A 19,052-nucleotide genomic window follows, 5' to 3' on the forward strand; every position below is an offset into this window, starting at 1 on the left:
TGTGGTGCTGAGGGTAAGGGAATGGGAAGATGCTCTTTTATGATGGTTTCTCCTAAGGCAGGAGGTCCGTTTGTCCTGGTGTCTCCTGGCCTTTTTGTGATTCCTTGGGATGTGAACCTTCAGCACAATCTTGTCTCTGCTCCACCCTGACGCCCAGTTCAGAAGCATTTCAAGGCATTGAGGCAGAGCTACAGATGACTCTCAGTGGGGGCTGGGGCAAGGCTTGGCCAGGCGGAGCTGATGAAGGAGGCACAGGACCAGGTGAGGCAAGGCTGTTACTGGGATCACACCCATGACTCAGATCACATCTGTGGAGGGAGTGAAGTTTGAACCTGGGGCTCACTCTGCCTGTCTCAGCTCTCTCCCGCCAGAACCCTTTCAATTCCAGGCAATGCTGCAACACAGACACTGGCCCATCCCCCACTAGGGCACACCAAGAGCCCTGCACTCTCCACCCTGCCAGTCCTGCACTCCCCACCCTGCCAGTCCAGTCCCCTCACCCAAGCTGTGCCCCTCCTGTGGCTGGGATCTCCTCAGTCCACCTCACTCCCATAGGTGGGGCTCCCAAGCCATTTTCATCTGTTTTTAACTTGTCTCACTTTGCCCCAAACTATACTTTAATCATTCATTCACTTATTCAGATACTGACTGAGTGCCTACCACATGCCAGGTACATTCCAGGCACTCACTGAGCACAACAGACCTTGCTGCCCCCTCAGAAGCCGCTCATTTATTCCGGTCTGCTCCTGTTTTCTCCCCTGAGCTGCTCTCACCAAATTTCTTGTACCTTTGGAATCATCTCTGCCTTTTTGGCCTCTCACCTGGTTGTCAGGTGCCCCTTTGGGGCTGGACTGCTAGCTTCTAGGGATGGAGCCATGTCCCCTGTTTTTGTATGCCTAGGGGAAAGGGCTTTCCTCCAGCTGCTGTGATAATGAGGTCCCTCTCTACCTCTGGGGATGGATTCGTCTCTCAAATCTAGAGCCCAGTCTTGCCTTCCTTGATGGGCCCTGCACTAGAGGAGGTGAGGAATCTGCTGGGTGCGTCCTGGATGTTTACAACTCCAGGTTACGAGGGCCTCAGGCAAGAGTCCTCTTTTCATAGGGCCCAGGGAGAGTCAGTAAGCTGTTTCCTGTGCTTCCTTTTCCTCAGGACAGCCACAGCTTCCCTAGGCGCCTTCTCCACCTTTCCCACCAGGAAAGATTGTTGCCCCGCCCAACCAACTGTTTGGGAAAGAGGCTTTCTCACCGCCCCTGCTTGGCACCCCTAACTGCAACCCTCCTTCCTAGGGAAGCTGATGCCTTCCTCCCTAGGGGTCTTGGGAAGATGTGGTACCCAGCCTCGGATGGGAGAGAAGACATGGCAATGCCGCTGAGGATTCTGGGACTCATCTGCAGTTGGGGCACTGGCAAAGGTTCTCTCTGAGTATCACCTGTTGCTTAGCTGATGCCTGCAGGGACCAGGGAACAAGGCTTTGCCTAGTTCAGGAGACACTCTTTCCCAGGAAAGCTAGAAAGAGCCTGAGTGCTTAAGAGTTTGCCTAGGCTCACACCTAAGTCATCCATCTCAGGGCTGGAAAAAATGGGCCACTGTGGAGAAAGGATTGAGGAGAAAGGGGGTTCCACACCCACTGCTAACTTCCGAGCCTACTTAGACAAAAATGGGCCAACACCACAGGTTGAAAGTAAAGCCAGCATTTGACCAGAGCTACTGCTGGTGAAAATGTAGGTCTTTGGGTCTGGGAAGATCCCAAAGCCTTATTAAAAGTGAGTGAGACTGCCTTGACTGGGCCTGGACACAGGGGCAGTTATAGGTTACATGAATAAAGGCCTGGCTTTGGAGAAGAGAGAATATAGTCACTTCTGAGCAAGTGAAGATGGTTTGGGAGAGAATCTCAGGGCTTTGCACCAGGGTTGACCCTTTCACTCTCATCAGGAGTTCTCCATCTTGGCATTGGCCCATGAAGTGGAAGAGAGGTTCAATTTCTTCTCTTGGGATTCCTAAGAAGTCACACTCAGCCTTTCATGGGCTCCAGAACTAGTCTGAACAAGTAAGAATCTAGTTCTAAGATGTGTGACATTCTTGAGAGCCAGGCAGGCAGTTGGGATCTGAGGCCAGTCAACTACATCTGGGCAATCTTTTATAAACCCTCTACCAATCTCACTCAGAAATGGCAGTGGGGATAATTATAGAGAAATCTCCCAGTGTTAAGTGGGGGCTGGTGGGGTTAGGCTGCATGATAGTAGTGGCAGACTCAGCAGGACACTGTGTGAGCTGAGCCTGCAGACTAAGCCTAGGGCCTGGAGACAAAGAGAAAATGGGCATTCTTTTGAGGACTCTAGTGGGTTCCTAGGCTCAGTCTTGCTTCTAGAGGTTGGACCTTCAGTGGAGGTGCTTTCTGCTGAGGAGGTTTAAGCTTTCCCCTTCTCATGCTCAAAGGCGGAGATGGTGAGCTCTGTGTACTCCTCTAAGCCACTGAATCAACACAGGGCTGTGTGAGAGGCTGTAAGAGATAAGTAGGAAGTGCAGTTTGCTGCATCATCTTTGTTAATATAAAGCCTTTTTTCTTAATTGCCAGCACTATTATTGACATTGTTATATGGGCATCTGATCTTTTCATATCCACTTTTTACACTATTTTACGTATAAAGGTACATATTAACTTCCCGTGGACTTCCCAGCCCCCTGTCTTCTGCCTTGTGGGGTCTTCCAGCCCTTATAATGTCAGACTGAACTAGTCCACTCTAGAGAATCCAGGGGTTGGGCTCCCTGCTGGGGCACTGAGTCAGATCTGCAGGCAGCTGCCTCCCAGGCATGTGCCTCCTGGCTCCTGGCTGGGCCCTGTGTCCTACCTGCCCACATGTGCCTGTTGTGGGTTGGAGGTGGTCTCAGTAATTTTGCATCTGCTGCAGAAGCAGCTCCAGCTGGATGTGACACAGCAGCTGCCCTGGTAGCTAAGCCATGCTGTCCCTGACTCAGTGGGGTGCTGGGATGTCCTTTACTACCCCTGAAAGCCTCAGCACCCCCACCTGTGACTTGAGTCACAGCTGGACATTACTTGGTCTCAGTAAAAGCATTTGGATTAGGCTCGGATGAAAGGGGCTGAGAGAGTTCAAAGACAGACAGGGCTTTCAGAGTGAGGACGAGTGGCCATGATTTAGGTGATTGTGGAAGGAGATGCTGGAACCTCAGACAAGAAGTCTGGATTTGTGGGCTGTGGAGACTCAGGGACAGTGAGCTCCTCACTCTATCTCTCACTCTCTCTCCTCCTAACTGCTGCTTCTGCAAAGAGTGGGAGCCTGGCGGAGAACTGTGGAAGAAGCAGATGGCTCACTGCAGACCACAGGTCTCTTCCCCTCCTGGGCTGCTGCCTATGGCAACCTGCCTCCTCTACCAGACTCTGAGATATGTCAGGGGAAATCATGCCCAGGTTACCTGGAAGGTCCTCATTTCCGACACTGCTGAGTTATTCTTGAGTTATTCTTGATTTGTCTGGCTTTAACTAGCTCAGACCTTCCCTCTGTCCTGGCCCCAAACCTCACATCCCTCCCAGTTGGGACATTCTCCTTGAGGTGCAAGCTCCGTGTTTCTTTTTGCATTCTCACCCATGTCCTCTTAAGAAAGGGGTAGTCATCATCTCAATACCTTTTGATGACTTTGAGGCTGGACAGGAGCAGCATTGAGATTTTAGAGGGCTTTCTCAGAAGACACCCAGAAAGAAGAGTCAGAAGGGGGTGAATGGAAGTGGGGAGGAGAAGGGCTGGGCCTGGAAGAACCTGTCCAGAGCCAATGAGTTTTCTGCATGGTCCCTGGGAAAGACTGTCCCTGGGTAGTGGGAATGGACACCAAATATTAGAATCTCAAAGCAGAAAGGGACCCCAAAGACCCTCTGATGCTCAAATATCCTTTGTAAACTCTAGTCAAATGGTTGGACAATCTGAGCTTGTACATCCTGAGAGACAGGGTGCTCACTACCTCAAAAGGCAACCCAAACCATCTCAGATTCGCCCTGATGCCCAGAAGTTTCTTAATATTGAGTCAATATGTCTTCCTGTGTATCCAATGTGTGGACCGAGTTCTGCTCTTTGGGACCACACAAGGCAGGGCCAGGCTCCTTTTACATGACATTTCTTCAGATATCTCCTACCCTGGCTGCTGTGCAGCCTGACTTTGAGGGGAAGTTCCTGTCATTCTAGAAACACAGGGCTCTTCTGAGCATTTCAGGGAGGGGAGGAAACTGGGAGAAGTGGGGAATCTTCAACTTTATCCCTTGGGCTGGGCCTGCTGCTCTCCTGCCAGGTAATACTTCCGCTGTCGCTGCAGCCCTAGCAGGGCTCTGTTGCCTCTGAGCCCCACCCCTGTGGCACCACCTTCCCCTTGACTCCTTCTATCCCAGTGTCCAGGCAACAGGAAACAAACACAGAGGGCAGAGCAAGGATTGGTCAGGATGGACTTAGCGAGAAAGGCTCTGAACGAGACACACACCAGCTGCAGCTTCGTACTGACGCCTGCCAGCTCCTACACACCTTCCTGCAACTGCCAGTGGGACAAAGCAGGCCTGGGGCCACCCTGCAGGTCGAGGGGGACCACAGTTCCGCTCTGTGGATACGTGTTTGGGGAATCCAGATGGCAAAATCAAAGGCAAGTTTTATTTCTACAAATTAAAAGGTCAAAGTCCCATTGGACCTGTGGATTAATTCATCACAAAGTTTCTCTCCCCATAAACAGACAGACTCATGGTTCAGGACGATCAATTTTAGTTGCTTAATCCACCCGATGGCCTGGCTCTGATCCCACCGAGGTGCTCTGGTGTTCTGGGTAGAAGGTCCCAAGAGGTTCCGTTCTCAAGGATCTTCCTTCCTCAGTTAAAAAATAATCACTGGCTGTCACTCCTGGCTTTGCTCTTCTCAGTCCATGTCTGGCAGGGACCTGGCTTACTTACCAAGCCCAGAAATATTCCCCTGGCCCCCTCTCTCCACCCGCTACTCTTTTCTCTGGCACGCCGTTGTTAGTTATCCTTCAGATCTCGGCTTAAACATCATTGCCACTAGCTCAGGGGCCTTGCGCGTATTACTGCAGCTTATCACATTGCGGGCCAGGAGCTATTTCCCTATCAGATGGGGTGCTCTGTAAGGATAGAGACTGAGTCTCCTTAATTGCCATTTCCCCAGGGCCTAGCATAAAGCCCGGCTGTTTGCTGAATGAATGAAGGTTCTGCAGGATGTGGTTGATCTTGGAGAGGTGAAGATACCTTTATCTTCAAAGTCTCTTCATTCTTCCTCAGATCTGTCATCAGGAAATCACATACCCTTTACAAGCGATTTCTTCTCGCCTCCACTCATTCTCTTGCTAACAGTTCAGTTGGTGGCATTCAATTGTCTCCCTTTGCTCTTGTGCTTTGTTGATGTAGTGACAACTCCAGCCACTCCTTTAATTGATGGGGACTATTTGTGTGCTGCTTGCTCTTCTGAGTCTGTCAGCTTCAGGACATTGCTTAATGGGAGAGATGTGGGCATATCCAGGCTCCTCCTAGAATCCCGCTTCTTCTGAAGTGTACCAGTCAGAACCACTGAGGTTTGGGAAACCTGAGCAGGGGCTTGGGGAGTCCCTATGTCACCTGTGTTCACGGCTCTTCCCTGCCAGCTTTGATTTGAGCCTTAGTCTCGAACCCAACCCACACCCTCAAACTTAACCCCACATGTCGATCTCATGCCTCTCTATAACGAGAACCCAATGTTGTCCCATCACCACCCATGCAACCTCTGAGCCCCCTGCCCTTCTCATGCAACCATGGCCTCACCTGGCAGACCTCCACCTCCAAATCGTCACTGAAAGCTGGGTGGACAGACAGCAGCTGCAAGGCTCCTTGGCTTCTCTGTGACTCTTTGCCTATCCATTGTCACAGCTTCTGCTCCCAGAGTCTTACCTCAGAGGTTTCCTCTGCAGGACAACTCCTCCCTGGGTGCTGCAGGGTGAGCCCTGGGCTACATGGGGACTTGGGAGAGAGAGCTGAGGAGCTTGCTGACTGTGGGGAGGAGTTTAGAAAGAGTCAAATTGCAGTGCCAGCCAAGGCAGGGGCTGTGGGGAGCTTGATTGAGCCTGAGCCCAGGAAGTCTGGCGGCCACTGAGAGGGGTTGGGGTGGGCAAGTCCAGGCAGGGGAGGGCAGGGCTTAGAGGAGTGGGGTGGAGTTGCCATGAAAGGGACTTTGGAGGAAGAATAGGCTTTGGAGGAAGAGTAGGCAGCCCAAGCCCTCTGCCTGTCCTTCCCAGAAAGGTTCTGGGGCTGGGCTGCACTTCATCCAGGAAGCAATCTGTGGCCTTCTCTGAGTTTTTGTCCAGCCTCTTCCTACCTCCTGTATCTCTCTGTTTACTCCTTTCTAGGCCTGTCTTTGATTTTCTGTTATTGTCTTAGAATAGAAGCAAATACCAGTCAAACCAGGGCCATTCTTCCCTGGAGAGTCATGGATTTCTTAGGAAAAAGCAAGGGGCCCTTTCAGAAATTTGTGTTGGTTCCCAGCTCGTGGCCTGGGCCCTCTGCCTCCTCTGTCTCCCTCTGAGTCTCTGGAGGGGCCATTTAGACCATGTGTCTTTCTGTCTGCCTCTGTCCCAATCTCTGTCTTTGCCCCTTAACTCATCACTATCTCTCCCAATCTCTTTCTTCTCTCTCTCTGAGGTCACAGGGGGAACCCCAGTAGTCTCCTTGACCAGACCTTTATAAAACCTGAAAAGGAAGTGGGTGGGGAAATGAGATGTCTGGGGTGGAGACTGGTTGGGGAAAAATGAGAGGGAGGAGTTGGGATAGGGGTCTTCCTAGGAGTGGGGCCCTCTTCCACCGCTGAGGATAAGGCCCAGAGACTTACACGGACTGTGAGCAGGTCCCAGAGGGAGGGGACTGTGGGACTGCGACATATGCTTTGGAAACTATGCTGACACCCCAGTGCCTTCACCCCATCCACAGCCTCTCCACCGCTGCCCTCACCGAAAACCCTGCAGGGCTCTGGGTATAGGGATGGAAGGCTCACAGCTTCTTTTATAGGACTCAAATTGCAAGGAGGTAGCAATTAAGCCTCAGAGGGTCAAGGGGGAACAACAATGGCACTCTGCCCTTTCAGGCTTTGAAAGACCCCCCCATGTGGTGCCCCATAAAGCGGCTGTTCTAGGAGCATGTAGGCCCTCAGTTTCTCCCAACTCCCATCTCCTAAGGACTCCAAATCCAGACCAGCCCTCTTCCCCACTCAGTAAGACTCCTTCTGATGGACCCCATCTTCTAGTTCGGTTTGGTGTCAGAGCCCCACTCATTGTCAGTAGCTTCCTGCGTCTCCTCCCCAGATGTTTTTCCTGGAGCTTGGCCAGGTGGTGAGCTTTAGTAGTGGAGCAGGACTTCAGAGGGTCCATTCTCTATGGGATTTAGTTGCCTCATACCCCTTAGATGGGCTCGTGTACATTTGGCTTCCTCCTCCAAGTCTTGGGACCCCAATCAAGATGTGCCACTAGTAGTCTCCCCACACTAAGGGTTGAAAATTCTAGCCAAACCTGGATTTAGCAGATGGAGGCTGAAGTCTTTCTATATTAGAAATAAAACCTCATCTTTGATCCCTATCAACTCCCGCTGCTTATGTGTCTTTAAACCATGTTCCAGACCTAACCACAGCTTATTTCAACGTGAACCTCAAACTTAGTTCTAACCCAATTATGACCCCAATACTAAATCAGTCTAAACCCAGCCTTTGATTTAGCCTTAACTGTATTCCCAGGCAGAGCTGTAAATGAAACTAAAACTCTATTCCTTATCGTAACACAAATCCCAGCCATAAACCCGAACCTCAATTCTAGCTGTATTTCTAACCCTAATCCCAACCTCAAATCTGACCTCAACCTCATTCATAATTGAACTAACTCCAAACTTAACCCCAGCTCTAACATTAGCCCACATCCAGAACCCAATTAAATCCCAAGCCTGCACTGTAGTTTAGTGGAACCACAACCTTACTGCTTTCTCCTCAATCTCTCTATTCGTGGTCTGACCTGTTTTCCCTCCCACTCACCCTGACCTTCCATGGTTCTTGTTCGTGAGTGGGTCTAGTAATCCACAGGATCACCAAGACCATTTTTTGGACCTCTCTGGACTGACACCCTGGGTACCTGGGTATCCCAGCTTAGGCACCAGCTGCATTGGCTGAATCCCCATGTTTCTCCAGGCCTCTGTTTCCCCATCTGTAAAATGGGGATAATGATCCCTGCTCTTCAAAGGGAGCAGGACAATCCCATAAACCGAAAAATAAATAAGGAAATAAAGATATTCATTGTGTACATCTGGTAGGTCTCAGAGCGCCCTGTTATTGTTGGGAGTTCGGGTGCAAGGGCTTGGAATGCAGAGACGCGTGGACTCCTTATGTTTCCTTAATGTTCTGTCTTATTTTTCCCCAGAGGGGTGGGCCCTGGCAGCATCCCTGAGCCCCATAACTCTCCCCAACACTCTTCCTCCTCTGCCCTTTCTGTGCCCCATGGTAGGGATGGGGGCAGTCCCTGACTCCTTTGAGGGAGTTGAGCTATTGAATGGGGTCACTCATGTCCTGACTCCCACCATGGAGTCCAGCGAGGCACATGCCTATTCTGTCCCCCTTAGACAAGCCAACAAGGGGGGCCCTTCACTTGCTCCCCATGCCTACCAGGACCCTCCCCACCCCAGCACCAACTTACCCAGAACTGTGCTGGTTTAGTCAGCCTGATGACCAGTCCAGGTTATGAGGGTCCTTGGTCTCAAGGACCCAGTTAATACTGGGACTGCATTAACCCTCAAGACCTGGCTACTCTTCCTGGGCAGAGAAGCCAGGACACCAAGCGATCCCTCAAGAAGTTCACTCAGAGGGGCTTAGCCATCCTCACAGAGACACCCTGACACAGACATCCTGCCTCCCTCCCACAGACATTGCTGAGGGGTGCACACGCTTACACAGGCACCCCCTTCCCTGGTCCTCTTGGCACTGTTCTCTCCAACACTCCCTCACTAGCCCATCAGTCACCTTACTCCTACCACACACCCTGGATCCCCCATAGCACCCCTGCTCCCAGGGGTCCCCTACGCTTGGGGATGGCCTTGAGTCAGGTATGGGTGTGGAGGACAGTTCCTGAGGGGACAGCCAGGAGGAGACTCTGTTCCTGCACACACCCCTTCTCTCCTCTTTCAGCTCAGGAGGCATGAGTCCCTTTGAAAGGCCTGAAGCCTGGGGAAAGGTGGGCTGGACACTCCTGGGGAGCCCTATGCCCTGGGATCAGGATTAACTCTTCAGGGCCTGGCCACTCTTTCTCCCAAGCCTGGCTTCTCCTTCCTCTTCCCCACTTCCCCCAGGGAAGGAGGCAGCAAATGAATGGTGAGGGGAGCCCTTGGAAGCTGTAAATGAGGTGACTGTTGTCACCCTGAGGATGTGGCCAGGAGGAAGTGAAGTTTAACAGGTGCCTAATTACAAGTCCCGCTGGCTGTCCTGTGCCACTCTTAAGACAGGGAAGAGCTTGGGTAAGGGCTGGGTAATGCCCGGGTAGGCTACCCTGTCACCCCGCTAATTAGGGTTCCTGGGACTCCTCCCCAAGGCGGGGACCAGGCCCCCTCCCTCCCATAGAAATAACTCCAGCTGCTCCCCAGCTGGGCACTCATTGCACCTTCCTGCCACCCCAGGCAGTGTCTGGGCCCTCAGCTCCCCCTCCCTCCACCCACCCCCTCACACCCACCACTACCACCCCACGGGATACCCAGCCCAGGCGGAGGAAACACCGAGCCTAGAGACATGGGAGTTGGAGGAGCATTCCACCTTCTACTCGTGTGCCTGAGCCCAGGTACGGGGCTGGGCAGGGGGCAGGGATAGCCAGCATGAGGCCAGGTGGGCAAGAAAGGGGCAGTGAGGGCCCACAGTGGAGCCTGGGGCTGCCTGAGTTGCCTGGCAGGGTGCTGCCCACCCTTGCCCTGCTGCAGCCGGGTGTGGGTATTGCCAGGGGACCTTTCCCCAGGAGACCCTGTGCCTGATGTTCAGGGTGTGTGTCTGTGGTGCGGAGGTCTTTGAGTGGATCTTTATGTGTCCCCTGTCGGGCTCACACATGTGTGCAGGTGCCCTGCAAGCTCGTGCTATGACTAGGAGGAGAGGGATTGATTGCTCTGCAGGAGCTGGAGATGGGGTAGGAGAGAGGTAAGCACGGGCATTGGGTGAGGGCTCAGGAGGAGCTTGGCAAGGATCAATTTTCATCAGACTGTGTGCTATTCGCAGCGCTACTCCTTCTCTCCCAAGGCCAGGGCCAAGGGGCAGGGAAGTCACTTGCCTTGAAAGGGCAAGAGACTAAGGCTGGTGTAAGTCTGAGTGGTTGCTTCCATCATGGCCAGTGAGAGCTCAGGCCTGAGACCTCAGCCCTGGGCCCCCTGTGCTATGACAGGGCAGTGCCCCACTCCAGGATGAGGCCTGAGGGAGGCAGGGATGGCAACTCCAGAGACTTCTCACCCCACCAGGACAGGTCCACAGGGCAGGGCTCAAGTTTGGACATTGTGGCTTCCTGCCCAGGTTGGGGCAAGTTCCACCAAGGGGCATTCTATGCTGACATCACTGGAAAGGGCTCCGAGTCCCTCTTGCAGTCTGGATTTGGGATGAAGGGGCATGAAGGAGGAATTTGGGAAGGTGGGGTGACACTGTCAGCCTTTGTGTGAGCCTGAATGTGTATGTGAGAGTGTGGGTGCGTGCGCCTGTGTGGGAATGATGACATTTCTGGCAGGATAGCTGCAGCCCCTCTCTGTCTGATGACAGCAGGGCTGGCAGAGTCCACTCGGGAGGCTCCAGCTGTGCTGTGGGGACCTGGACTTCCCCCTGTGTGGTGTGTCAACGGGTGTGTGAGGACAACTCAGCGCTGGCTGCATTAACACATCAATACCCTCAGCTGGAGCCGCCATTTCTCCCCTCCCTTACCTCCAGAGGGAAGGCCAGAAGTTCTGGAAGCACCTTGAAGATTCAGAAAGAATTTACAAGCAGAGAGTAGGCACCACTATTGAGATGAGACCCCGTAAAGCGTGGCCAGCTTCTGGTGCTTTTGGGGGGCAAAGAATCACCACTGTCCTCTTCCTTGGAGAGCCCATGTGATTCCTCCATTCCTGTCTCTCCTCAAGTCTCCCATCCAGCTCTCTCTTCCACTTTGCCTTTCTTCCCTCTCTCCAGCCTCTCCTCTCACGTTCCCTGTAGTACTTCCTTAGTGCTACAGCAAGAGGAACCAAGGCGAGACATTAGGGACAACTTTCCAAGGAGAGGGAGGGATGCGGAAAGGCTGGAACCCTTGGGAGGAGGTTGAGAAGACTTCTAAGGAGATAGAAAAGCTGGGTGAGGCTCCCTGGTCTGGGACAATTGAAGAAGCTCTCAGCCTGGTGCAGGGTGGAGGTGCTTTTCTTGCAGCCTGTGGCTCCTTCCCAAGCCCCTCTCCCTGAATGCTTACCCTTCTGCCTGGCAGGCTCCTATGGCATGGAGAGAGTCCTTCCTGTGTGGGTGCTTCCAGCGGTGCTTCTCCAGGGTGGAGCCTCTGCTCTCAGCCAAGTTCTGGCTCATCCCTGGCTTGCCTTGAGCAGCCTCAGGATCTGGCAGATGGCAGCAGGATCCTTATCTCAAGAATGAGCTGTCGTTCTCTTGGCCTGGAGCTGGAAGAGACATCGCTAGGTCCCGTTAGAGCCCCAGCAGTCAGCCTGCCTGCTCTGGGTCACCTTGGAGTCTAGCTGGGTTATGACAGAGCTGATGGCCCAGCCAGTGTTCCTAGGGGGGAAGTTCAGGGATCCCTGAGCTGTTGAGGGTGTTGAAAGGGCCCTTGCTGGCCTCTCTGGAGCCAGGCTAAGCCTTCCTGGCAGGGCTTCCATGGATATGTCTGGTCTTGAATGAACACATACAGGGACTATATGAACACACGGTGGGTGTGTCTTTTGAATTAATATGTTCTGTGTTTGTGTGCAGATTGTGTCTGTGTCTGAATGAATCTAATAGTGTCTGTGTGTGTAGGAAGGTGGGGCCACATAGGTATGTATCTGCATTTTGAAGCCTTGTAAGAGTGGGCCACGTGTCGATTTGTTTGCCTGTGATGGTGTAATTGTGTGTGTGCATGTGTGAGATCTCTATGTGTAAATGTGGTCCTGAGCCACAGAATGATTGAACAGAATGATTGCTGAGACCTGGGGCTGTGACTCCAGAAGACATATTGACTCAAAAAAGAACGCAGACGGAGAGTGTGTGAGGCCTGGTGCGGGGCCTGCAGAGGCAGGGTTGCTGGAGACTGGGAGGTGGAGGGCAGAGTGTCCAGGGTGGGGCCCTGGCTACGCCCCCCGGTCTTATCCCTCTCTAGGTCCAACCGGTTGGGGATAGGCCTGCCTGGGGCTTAAGGGTAGGGAGGGACAAGAGCTCAGTCCCGAGCTCCTGGGTCCTGGGATCCCAGCTCCTCACCCAGGATTGCCTGCCACTGACTCAGTGGCAGGAGGGGCCTCACTGGAAGCCAGCTTGTGGGGGCGGCTGCATGCAAGCCACACAATCACACAAGAGGAAACACACACAGTACACAATGCTCTGTAGTCAAGAAAGACTCACAATGTCCCACAGATACCTGTGGCCATAGTCCTAGGCACACACCATCACTCACTATCACACACAAACACAGCCAGGCTCCTGGTCACAGCTGTCCACTGTCATGCACAAGCACACACTGTCACTTTTAAGCACTTAGATAGCTCACATGGTCACACATCACTGTACAAAACCACACAGAGGCATACAGCCACAGACACACACTGTCATACACAGACACACATAGACACACTTAGTCTTCAGCTTCTCAGGCTGGAGAGGAGTCCCAGAAGCCATTGTAACCACCCTGCTGCCTCTGGACAGTAGGACTTCACTCAGCCCAGACAGAGCCCAGATAGGTGACATTTAATCAGCCAGGCTCTTCCATCAGAGCATTTAACAACTCTGTGTGTACCACATGCCTTCACACACACACACACACACACACACACACACACACACACACACACACAAACACATCCACATTATCATATAAATATATAAGCAGACACACTACATGGTCATGTACATGAATATCCTCACAGTACACATAAGCAGCCACAAATACTCATAAGCATACAATGTACATATGTGTACATATTCATGTGTGCATACACATAATCATATATACATACAAGCATACATAACAGCTACATATATAGCAGCTATATGTATACCTGTTATATGCCTATAACAATTCATGCACACACACATACACACCCACTAAGAGCAGCCCTACTTTTTATGAAAGCACTGCTGACCTCTGGGTGCCATGGACAGAGAATATGAAGGGAAAGGCTGACACTGACTCCTCCTGAAGCCCTGCTTCTGCTCCTACCACCCCATCTTCTCTGCCCTTCCCCTAGCACTGCTGTCTGCTGTGCGGATCAACGGGGATGGACAGGAGGTCCTGTACCTGGCAGAAGGTGATAATGTGAGGCTGGGCTGCCCCTACGTCCTGGACCCTGAGGACTATGGTCCCAATGGGCTGGACATCGAGTGGATGCAGGTCAACTCAGACCCCGCCCACCACCGAGAGAATGTGGTGAGTGCTGGGCACAGGGATCTCCTTCCTCTAGGCTTCATGATGTCTACCTGTTGGACAGCCAACATCCCAAAGAGAGAAGACTGACTTTGAACCTTCCCCAAGGCCTTTCAGGGAATGAGGCAATGGGGATGAGAGCTCTGCAATTGTGAATTAAGCTAGCCAGTCAGTCTACCTCCTCCCATCCCATTCTAAAGGGAAGATAAGGTGTAGTCTTTGCCTTCAAAAAGTTCCCAGTCTGACCATGTATTTTTCCAAGTGCTTGATCTCACCTCATCTCACCAGTTCTGTAAGAGGTCAGTGGCTCAGGCATCATTATTCTCATTTTTTCAGCTGAGAAGAGTCTCAGAGAAGTTCAGTGAATTGCCCAAAGCAGCCAACCCACATGGCCCTCCTTGGCTCTGCCTGTTTCACCACCTGTTTTCCTCTCCTCTTCACAGTTCCTTAGTTACCAGGACAAGAGGATCAACCATGGCAACCTTCCCCATCTGCAGCAGAGGGTCCGCTTTGCAGCCTCAGACCCAAGCCAGTATGATGCCTCCATCAACCTCATGAACCTGCAGGTATCTGATACAGCCACTTATGAGTGCCGGGTGAAGAAGACCACCATGGCCACCCGGAAGGTCATTGTCACTGTCCAAGGTATGGCCAGACTTCTCTGAGCTCCTCTCCCCTGGCTTAATAGCCAAGGGCAGCTTGGCCACTTTGAGCCTGGCTCTGTCTCATGGCTGGGCCCTGGCTTACAATTGTCTGCCTCCTTGCAGCACGACCTGCAGTGCCCATGTGCTGGACAGAGGGCCACATGACATATGGCAACGATGTGGTGCTGAAGTGCTATGCCAATGGGGGCTCCCAGCCCCTCTCCTACAAGTGGGCCAAGATCAGTGGGCACCATTACCCCTATCGAGCTGGGTCTTACACCTCCCAGCACAGCTACCACTCAGAGCTGTCCTACCAGGAGTCCTTCCACAGCTCCATAAACCAAGGTGAGAGGGCCCTGAGCGAGGGCAGTGGGGGGTGAGTGGAAGATCAGCGACTCTGGGACCTGTTGGGGTTTCCTTGGGTTATCAGTGCCATCAAATCAAACCTGGAACCCCTGTGGGAGACCCTCCCTCTGTGCCTGCCCCAGCAGCTGCTATTTTTTTTTTTTTGAGACAGAGTTTTGCTCTTGTTGCCCAAGCTGGAGGGCAATGGCATGATCTCGGCTCACTATAACCTCTGCCTCCCGGGTTCAAGCGATTCTCCTGCCTCAGCCTCCTGAGTAGCTGGGATTACAGGCATGCGCCACCACACCTGGCTAATTTTTTGTATTTTTAGTAGAAACAAGGTTTCACCATGTTAGCCAGGCTGGTCTCAAACTCCTGACCTTAGGCGATCCACCCGCCTTGGCCTCCCAAAGCGCTAGGATTACAGGCGTGAGCCACTGTGCCTGGCCCAGCAGCTGCTATTGAGAGCAGATGATAAGGCAAATGTGGAGAGTCAATCAAAAGTACTATGGTGAATTTGGAGGGAGCCTGGTCTCAGACAGAGCTGGGCTTGAATCCTGGCTGGGACACTGACTGGTTCCAAGTCTAAGGCAAGTGGCTTACCCTCCCTGTGCCTTAATTTCTTCATATATGGAAAGGGAATACTAATATATACCTTTCATGGGCATGCAAGGATTAAATAGGGGAGGTGTGTAAAGCTCCTAGTACATAAAGAAGCTGAAAATATTCAGTCAAACAAAGAATAACAGAGCTAGGAGGGACCTTAGAGTTCCTCTTCCCCTGGCTTCTCCTGTCCTCACTGTACAAAGGAGGAGACCAAGGCTCAGAGAGGGTACATATTTCCCTAAGGTCACAGAGTGAATTAATGGTGTCTCTGTCTTGCTGCTGGGAGAGAGGTCCTTTCTTGCATCTCTTTCACAGCAGGGGGAAGGTGACTCACCTGGAGAGTGGAGTGTGTGTGTGTGTGTGTGTGTGTGTGTACACACATGCATAAGCCTTCCCTTCTTCTGGAGTGGGTGTCCCATCCCCCACCCCACAGGGACTGAGGTTGGGGTGGGAGCTCTCAGAGACCAGGCCTCTCTCCACTTCACTTTCAGGCCTGAACAATGGGGACCTGGTGTTGAAGGATATCTCCAGAGCAGATGATGGGCTGTATCAGTGCACAGTGGCCAACAACGTGGGCTACAGTGTTTGTGTGGTGGAGGTGAAGGTCTCAGGTAGGTGCAGCAGTCTTGAGGCCTGGGTGGTTGGGAGGGTTGAACTGGAGGAGGCTGAGCTCTGGTTTGGAGCCTCAGCTGCTTCTGCCTTTCCACTGTCATCCAGTTGCCAGTGGGGGCTCCCAGCCCCTCTCCTATAAGTGGGCCAAGATCAGTGGGTACAATTACCCCTATTGAGCTTGGTGTTACCTCGCCCAGCACAGCTTCCACTCTGAGCTCTAGAGCCCAGAGCAGCTGGAAGCCCTGGGAGAAGCATGCTGACACAAGGGGTTAACTTGCATCTCCCCGTATCTTCCCCACCGGGTGTTCCAGGGCTAAGAGACCCCCTGGGTCCCTCTCCCTCTTTCCCACTAACCCATGACCTGGCACCTCCTGGTGCTGGTCCCTCAGGCACCTGCCAGGCTGTGAGAAAGCCTGACCTGCCTCCACTTCTCTCCACAGACTCCCGGCGTATAGGCATGATCATCGGCGCCGTCCTGGGCTCTCTGCTCGCGCTTGGCTGCCTGGCCGTAGGCATCTGGGGGCTCGTCTGCTGCTGCTGCGGGGGCTCCGGGGCTGGCGGCGCCCGCGGTGCCTTCGGCTACAGCAACGGCGGCGGGGTCGGCGGAGGGGCCTGCGGCGACTTGGCTAGTGAGATCAGGTAAAACCTGATGCATGCTGCATGCTGCTGTGCGGCAGGGAACCGGCGCCCTGCCCACCTCACTCCTGCCTGCCACCGGCCGGCTGGGCCCCCCACCCCAACCCTGCCCGCCATCGCCACGGAGTGCTGGGACTGCGGCATGTCGACCTGCCACCCAACGCATGGCTTTCCCCTCCCCTGCCACCCCAGTCTTCACCTCTGCTCCCTGCCTTCCATTTCCCTCCTGCCTACGCACCTGTCTGTCTTGTCTAGACTGTAAGCTCCTGGAGGGCAGGGCCTATGTTTTTTCACGTTTCCCGTGTACTGCGCCGGTGAGAACTCGGACATGATTGTTTAAGAAGAGCTAATAATAAGAATAGTGCTAATAACTTATATTAGAAGCAAACTAGAAATAAAAATAGAACAAGTCTAGTAGTGCTAATGATTGCAATGCCTCGGGGATGGAGGGAAAGATGGAGAAGACTGAGCGGCAGGAGGTGAGAAAGAGAGATTGCTCGTGCAAGGTCAGGGTTAGCTAAGGAAAGAAGAAGAGAAAAAGCAGCTCCTTCTGGATCTCTATTAGAGGCGGTCGGCCTGCGAAACATCAGAAAGGGATTGTAGGGGCCTGGAGGGGGCTGTCTGCGGGGCTGTCCAGATACGCGTGGACAAGCCCTGTGTGAAGGATGGGGATGCTGGCCCCGGGACCGCTGCAGGGTCGCCGGCCCAGGAAGGGTCACAAAGGAGAGTAGGTCGAGGCCGAGGGAGAGAGACGAGGGCAGGTGGAGGGAGGCGCGGGAGACAAGAGGTTGCCAAGAGCCCCTGGCTCTGCCCAGGCCGTGCCCACGCCGCGCCGCGGAGCAGCCCGCTCACCCGCCCGCCTGTTGTTTTCCACAGAGAGGACGCCGTGGCGCCCGGGTGCAAGGCCAGCGGGCGCGGCAGCCGCGTCACTCACCTCCTGGGGTACCCGACGCAGAACGTCAGCCGCTCCCTGCGCCGCAAGTACGCGCCTCCGCCCTGCGGTGGCCCCGAGGACTTGGCCCTGGCGCCCTGCACCGCCGCCGCCGCCTGCGAAGCGGGCCCCTCCCCGGTCTACGTCAAGGTCAAGAGCGCGGAGCCGGCAGACTGCGCCGAGGGGCCGGTGCAGTGCAAGAACGGCCTCTTGGTGTGAGCGCGCGCGCCGGGCCGGGCTGCGCCCCAGCCGGGAGGAGGGCGTGGGGCTCTCTGTCCGCAGCTGGGGACACGTCGGGGCTGGGGTCGACCTCGCTCTCCCCAGGCTGCCGGGCGGCTGGGGGTGAAGGCATTTCCCTAAGGAAATGCGTAGGGAGGCAGAGCCTCCTCCCCAAAAGTGGGAAGGGGCGGGCGAGGGCGGAGGAAGGCAATCCTGAACCTTCTCCGCACCCCCGGGACCGAAGGCTTGGGGGAGAGGGAGGGAGGAGGAGGCTGGTGTCCTAGAGCGGCTGAGGCCGGAGGCCTGGTGTCCCCAGCCTAAGCAGAGGGCCCCGGGGGCCGGGTGGGTGGGGGTCTGTCTGGACGAATTGTTCTGTGTGTGAGGTCTGAGCTCTGAGGCAGCAGTGTTAGCACAATAAAGAAACATTGAGACGTGAGTCCGAAATGGCTGTCTGCTTTCCACCGAGGTTGGGCACGGGGTGGCGAGCCCTGCCCAGGGCCGGGAGAGTTGCTTCTGTCGCTCGCCTCGACCCCGCCCCCTCTCCTCCCTCCTTCTGCTTAGATCCCTGGCAGTCAGAGCTGGAAGGGGCCATCCAGGGCTACTCCTTTGAACAACATACAAAGTGCAGATAAAAGGAAAACAAAGGCAAAAAGAATTAGCTCAGAATATCTATGACCGTAAAGTAAACTGAGGAACTGACAAAGTGCAATAAATACACTTGCCATTTCTAAATATTCAAAGTTTTCACATGTCAAGATTTTCTATTGAGAATAATGTGCTCTGAAGGTCTAGGGAGTCTTTGTATGTTGTTGAAAGCTAAAAGGAAACTAATCCTTGGAGCACAGAAGGCACAGGCACCCGGTGAGACAGAAACAAGGACATGTGAAAATAAGACTACCATCTCTTATATTAAAAAAACTAAGTGCCACTGTTCTAGGGTGCTGGGTGAAGTGCAGGAAGGAGGGGGAATAATATTTATATAGCATATATTATGGAACTCGGAGAGTATGGTAAATCCCTTCACCTAGATGCTGCTGGTGTTTTAGAACAATTATTTTTGTGGTTCTTTTTTTTTTTTTTCACTTGTCTGCAGTTGGTCAACTTGTGCAGAGCCCATTCTGCAGGAGATGTTTGAGAAATACCAAGTGAATGAATGCGGCAGCATTACTTTATGCTAGAAAAAAAGTTTTTAGATATTTTACAGTTACTGCCTTATGATGGAATATTCTGTGGTGACAATCTAGGCCTTTCTGAGATCCAGCTCCACGCTCTTATACCCTGAAGTAGTCAACCACTCCTAGATAGGGATTAATTGAGCTATTTAGTATTTACCAGCACTTGTTTTGTTAAACACCTTGTCATGATATTTACAATGTATTTTGGGGGATGTTTTAGTCATTTTTGGTTCAAAAGTGGAAATCAATAAGCACTATTTTTGTTAATAGGCGCGAGAT

The 19,052-nt window shown here is 53.1% G+C and overlaps 1 protein-coding gene across 1 annotated transcript; it reads left to right on the forward strand.

The window, feature by feature from the left end:
• Positions 1 to 4,444: 4,444 nt before the first annotated feature.
• Positions 4,445 to 18,083, forward strand: VSIG8 (V-set and immunoglobulin domain containing 8). Its single transcript, XM_032151530.2, has 8 exons — positions 4,445 to 4,638; positions 8,425 to 8,504; positions 13,430 to 13,608; positions 14,049 to 14,250; positions 14,373 to 14,594; positions 15,692 to 15,811; positions 16,253 to 16,451; positions 17,325 to 18,083. The coding sequence occupies exons 1-8, from the start codon at positions 4,445 to 4,447 to the stop codon at positions 17,596 to 17,598; spliced, it is 1,470 nt and encodes a 489-aa protein (XP_032007421.1). The 3' UTR covers positions 17,599 to 18,083.
• Positions 18,084 to 19,052: the final 969 nt, after the last annotated feature.

This window comes from Hylobates moloch, unplaced genomic scaffold, assembly GCF_009828535.3.
Source record: "Hylobates moloch isolate HMO894 unplaced genomic scaffold, HMol_V3 SCAFFOLD_5, whole genome shotgun sequence".
NCBI lineage: Eukaryota > Metazoa > Chordata > Mammalia > Primates > Hylobatidae > Hylobates > Hylobates moloch.

Bases quoted from the DNA above. Each gene is read 5' to 3' on its own strand.
- VSIG8 (XM_032151530.2), top strand. From the start codon at position 4,445: ATGGACTTAGCGAGAAAGGCTCTGAACGAGACACACACCAGCTGCAGC. The intron at 14,251-14,372 runs GTATGGCCAGAC...GCCTCCTTGCAG, and splicing joins GGTCATTGTCACTGTCCAAG to CACGACCTGCAGTGCCCATG. The intron at 15,812-16,252 runs GTAGGTGCAGCA...TTCTCTCCACAG, and splicing joins GGTGGAGGTGAAGGTCTCAG to ACTCCCGGCGTATAGGCATG.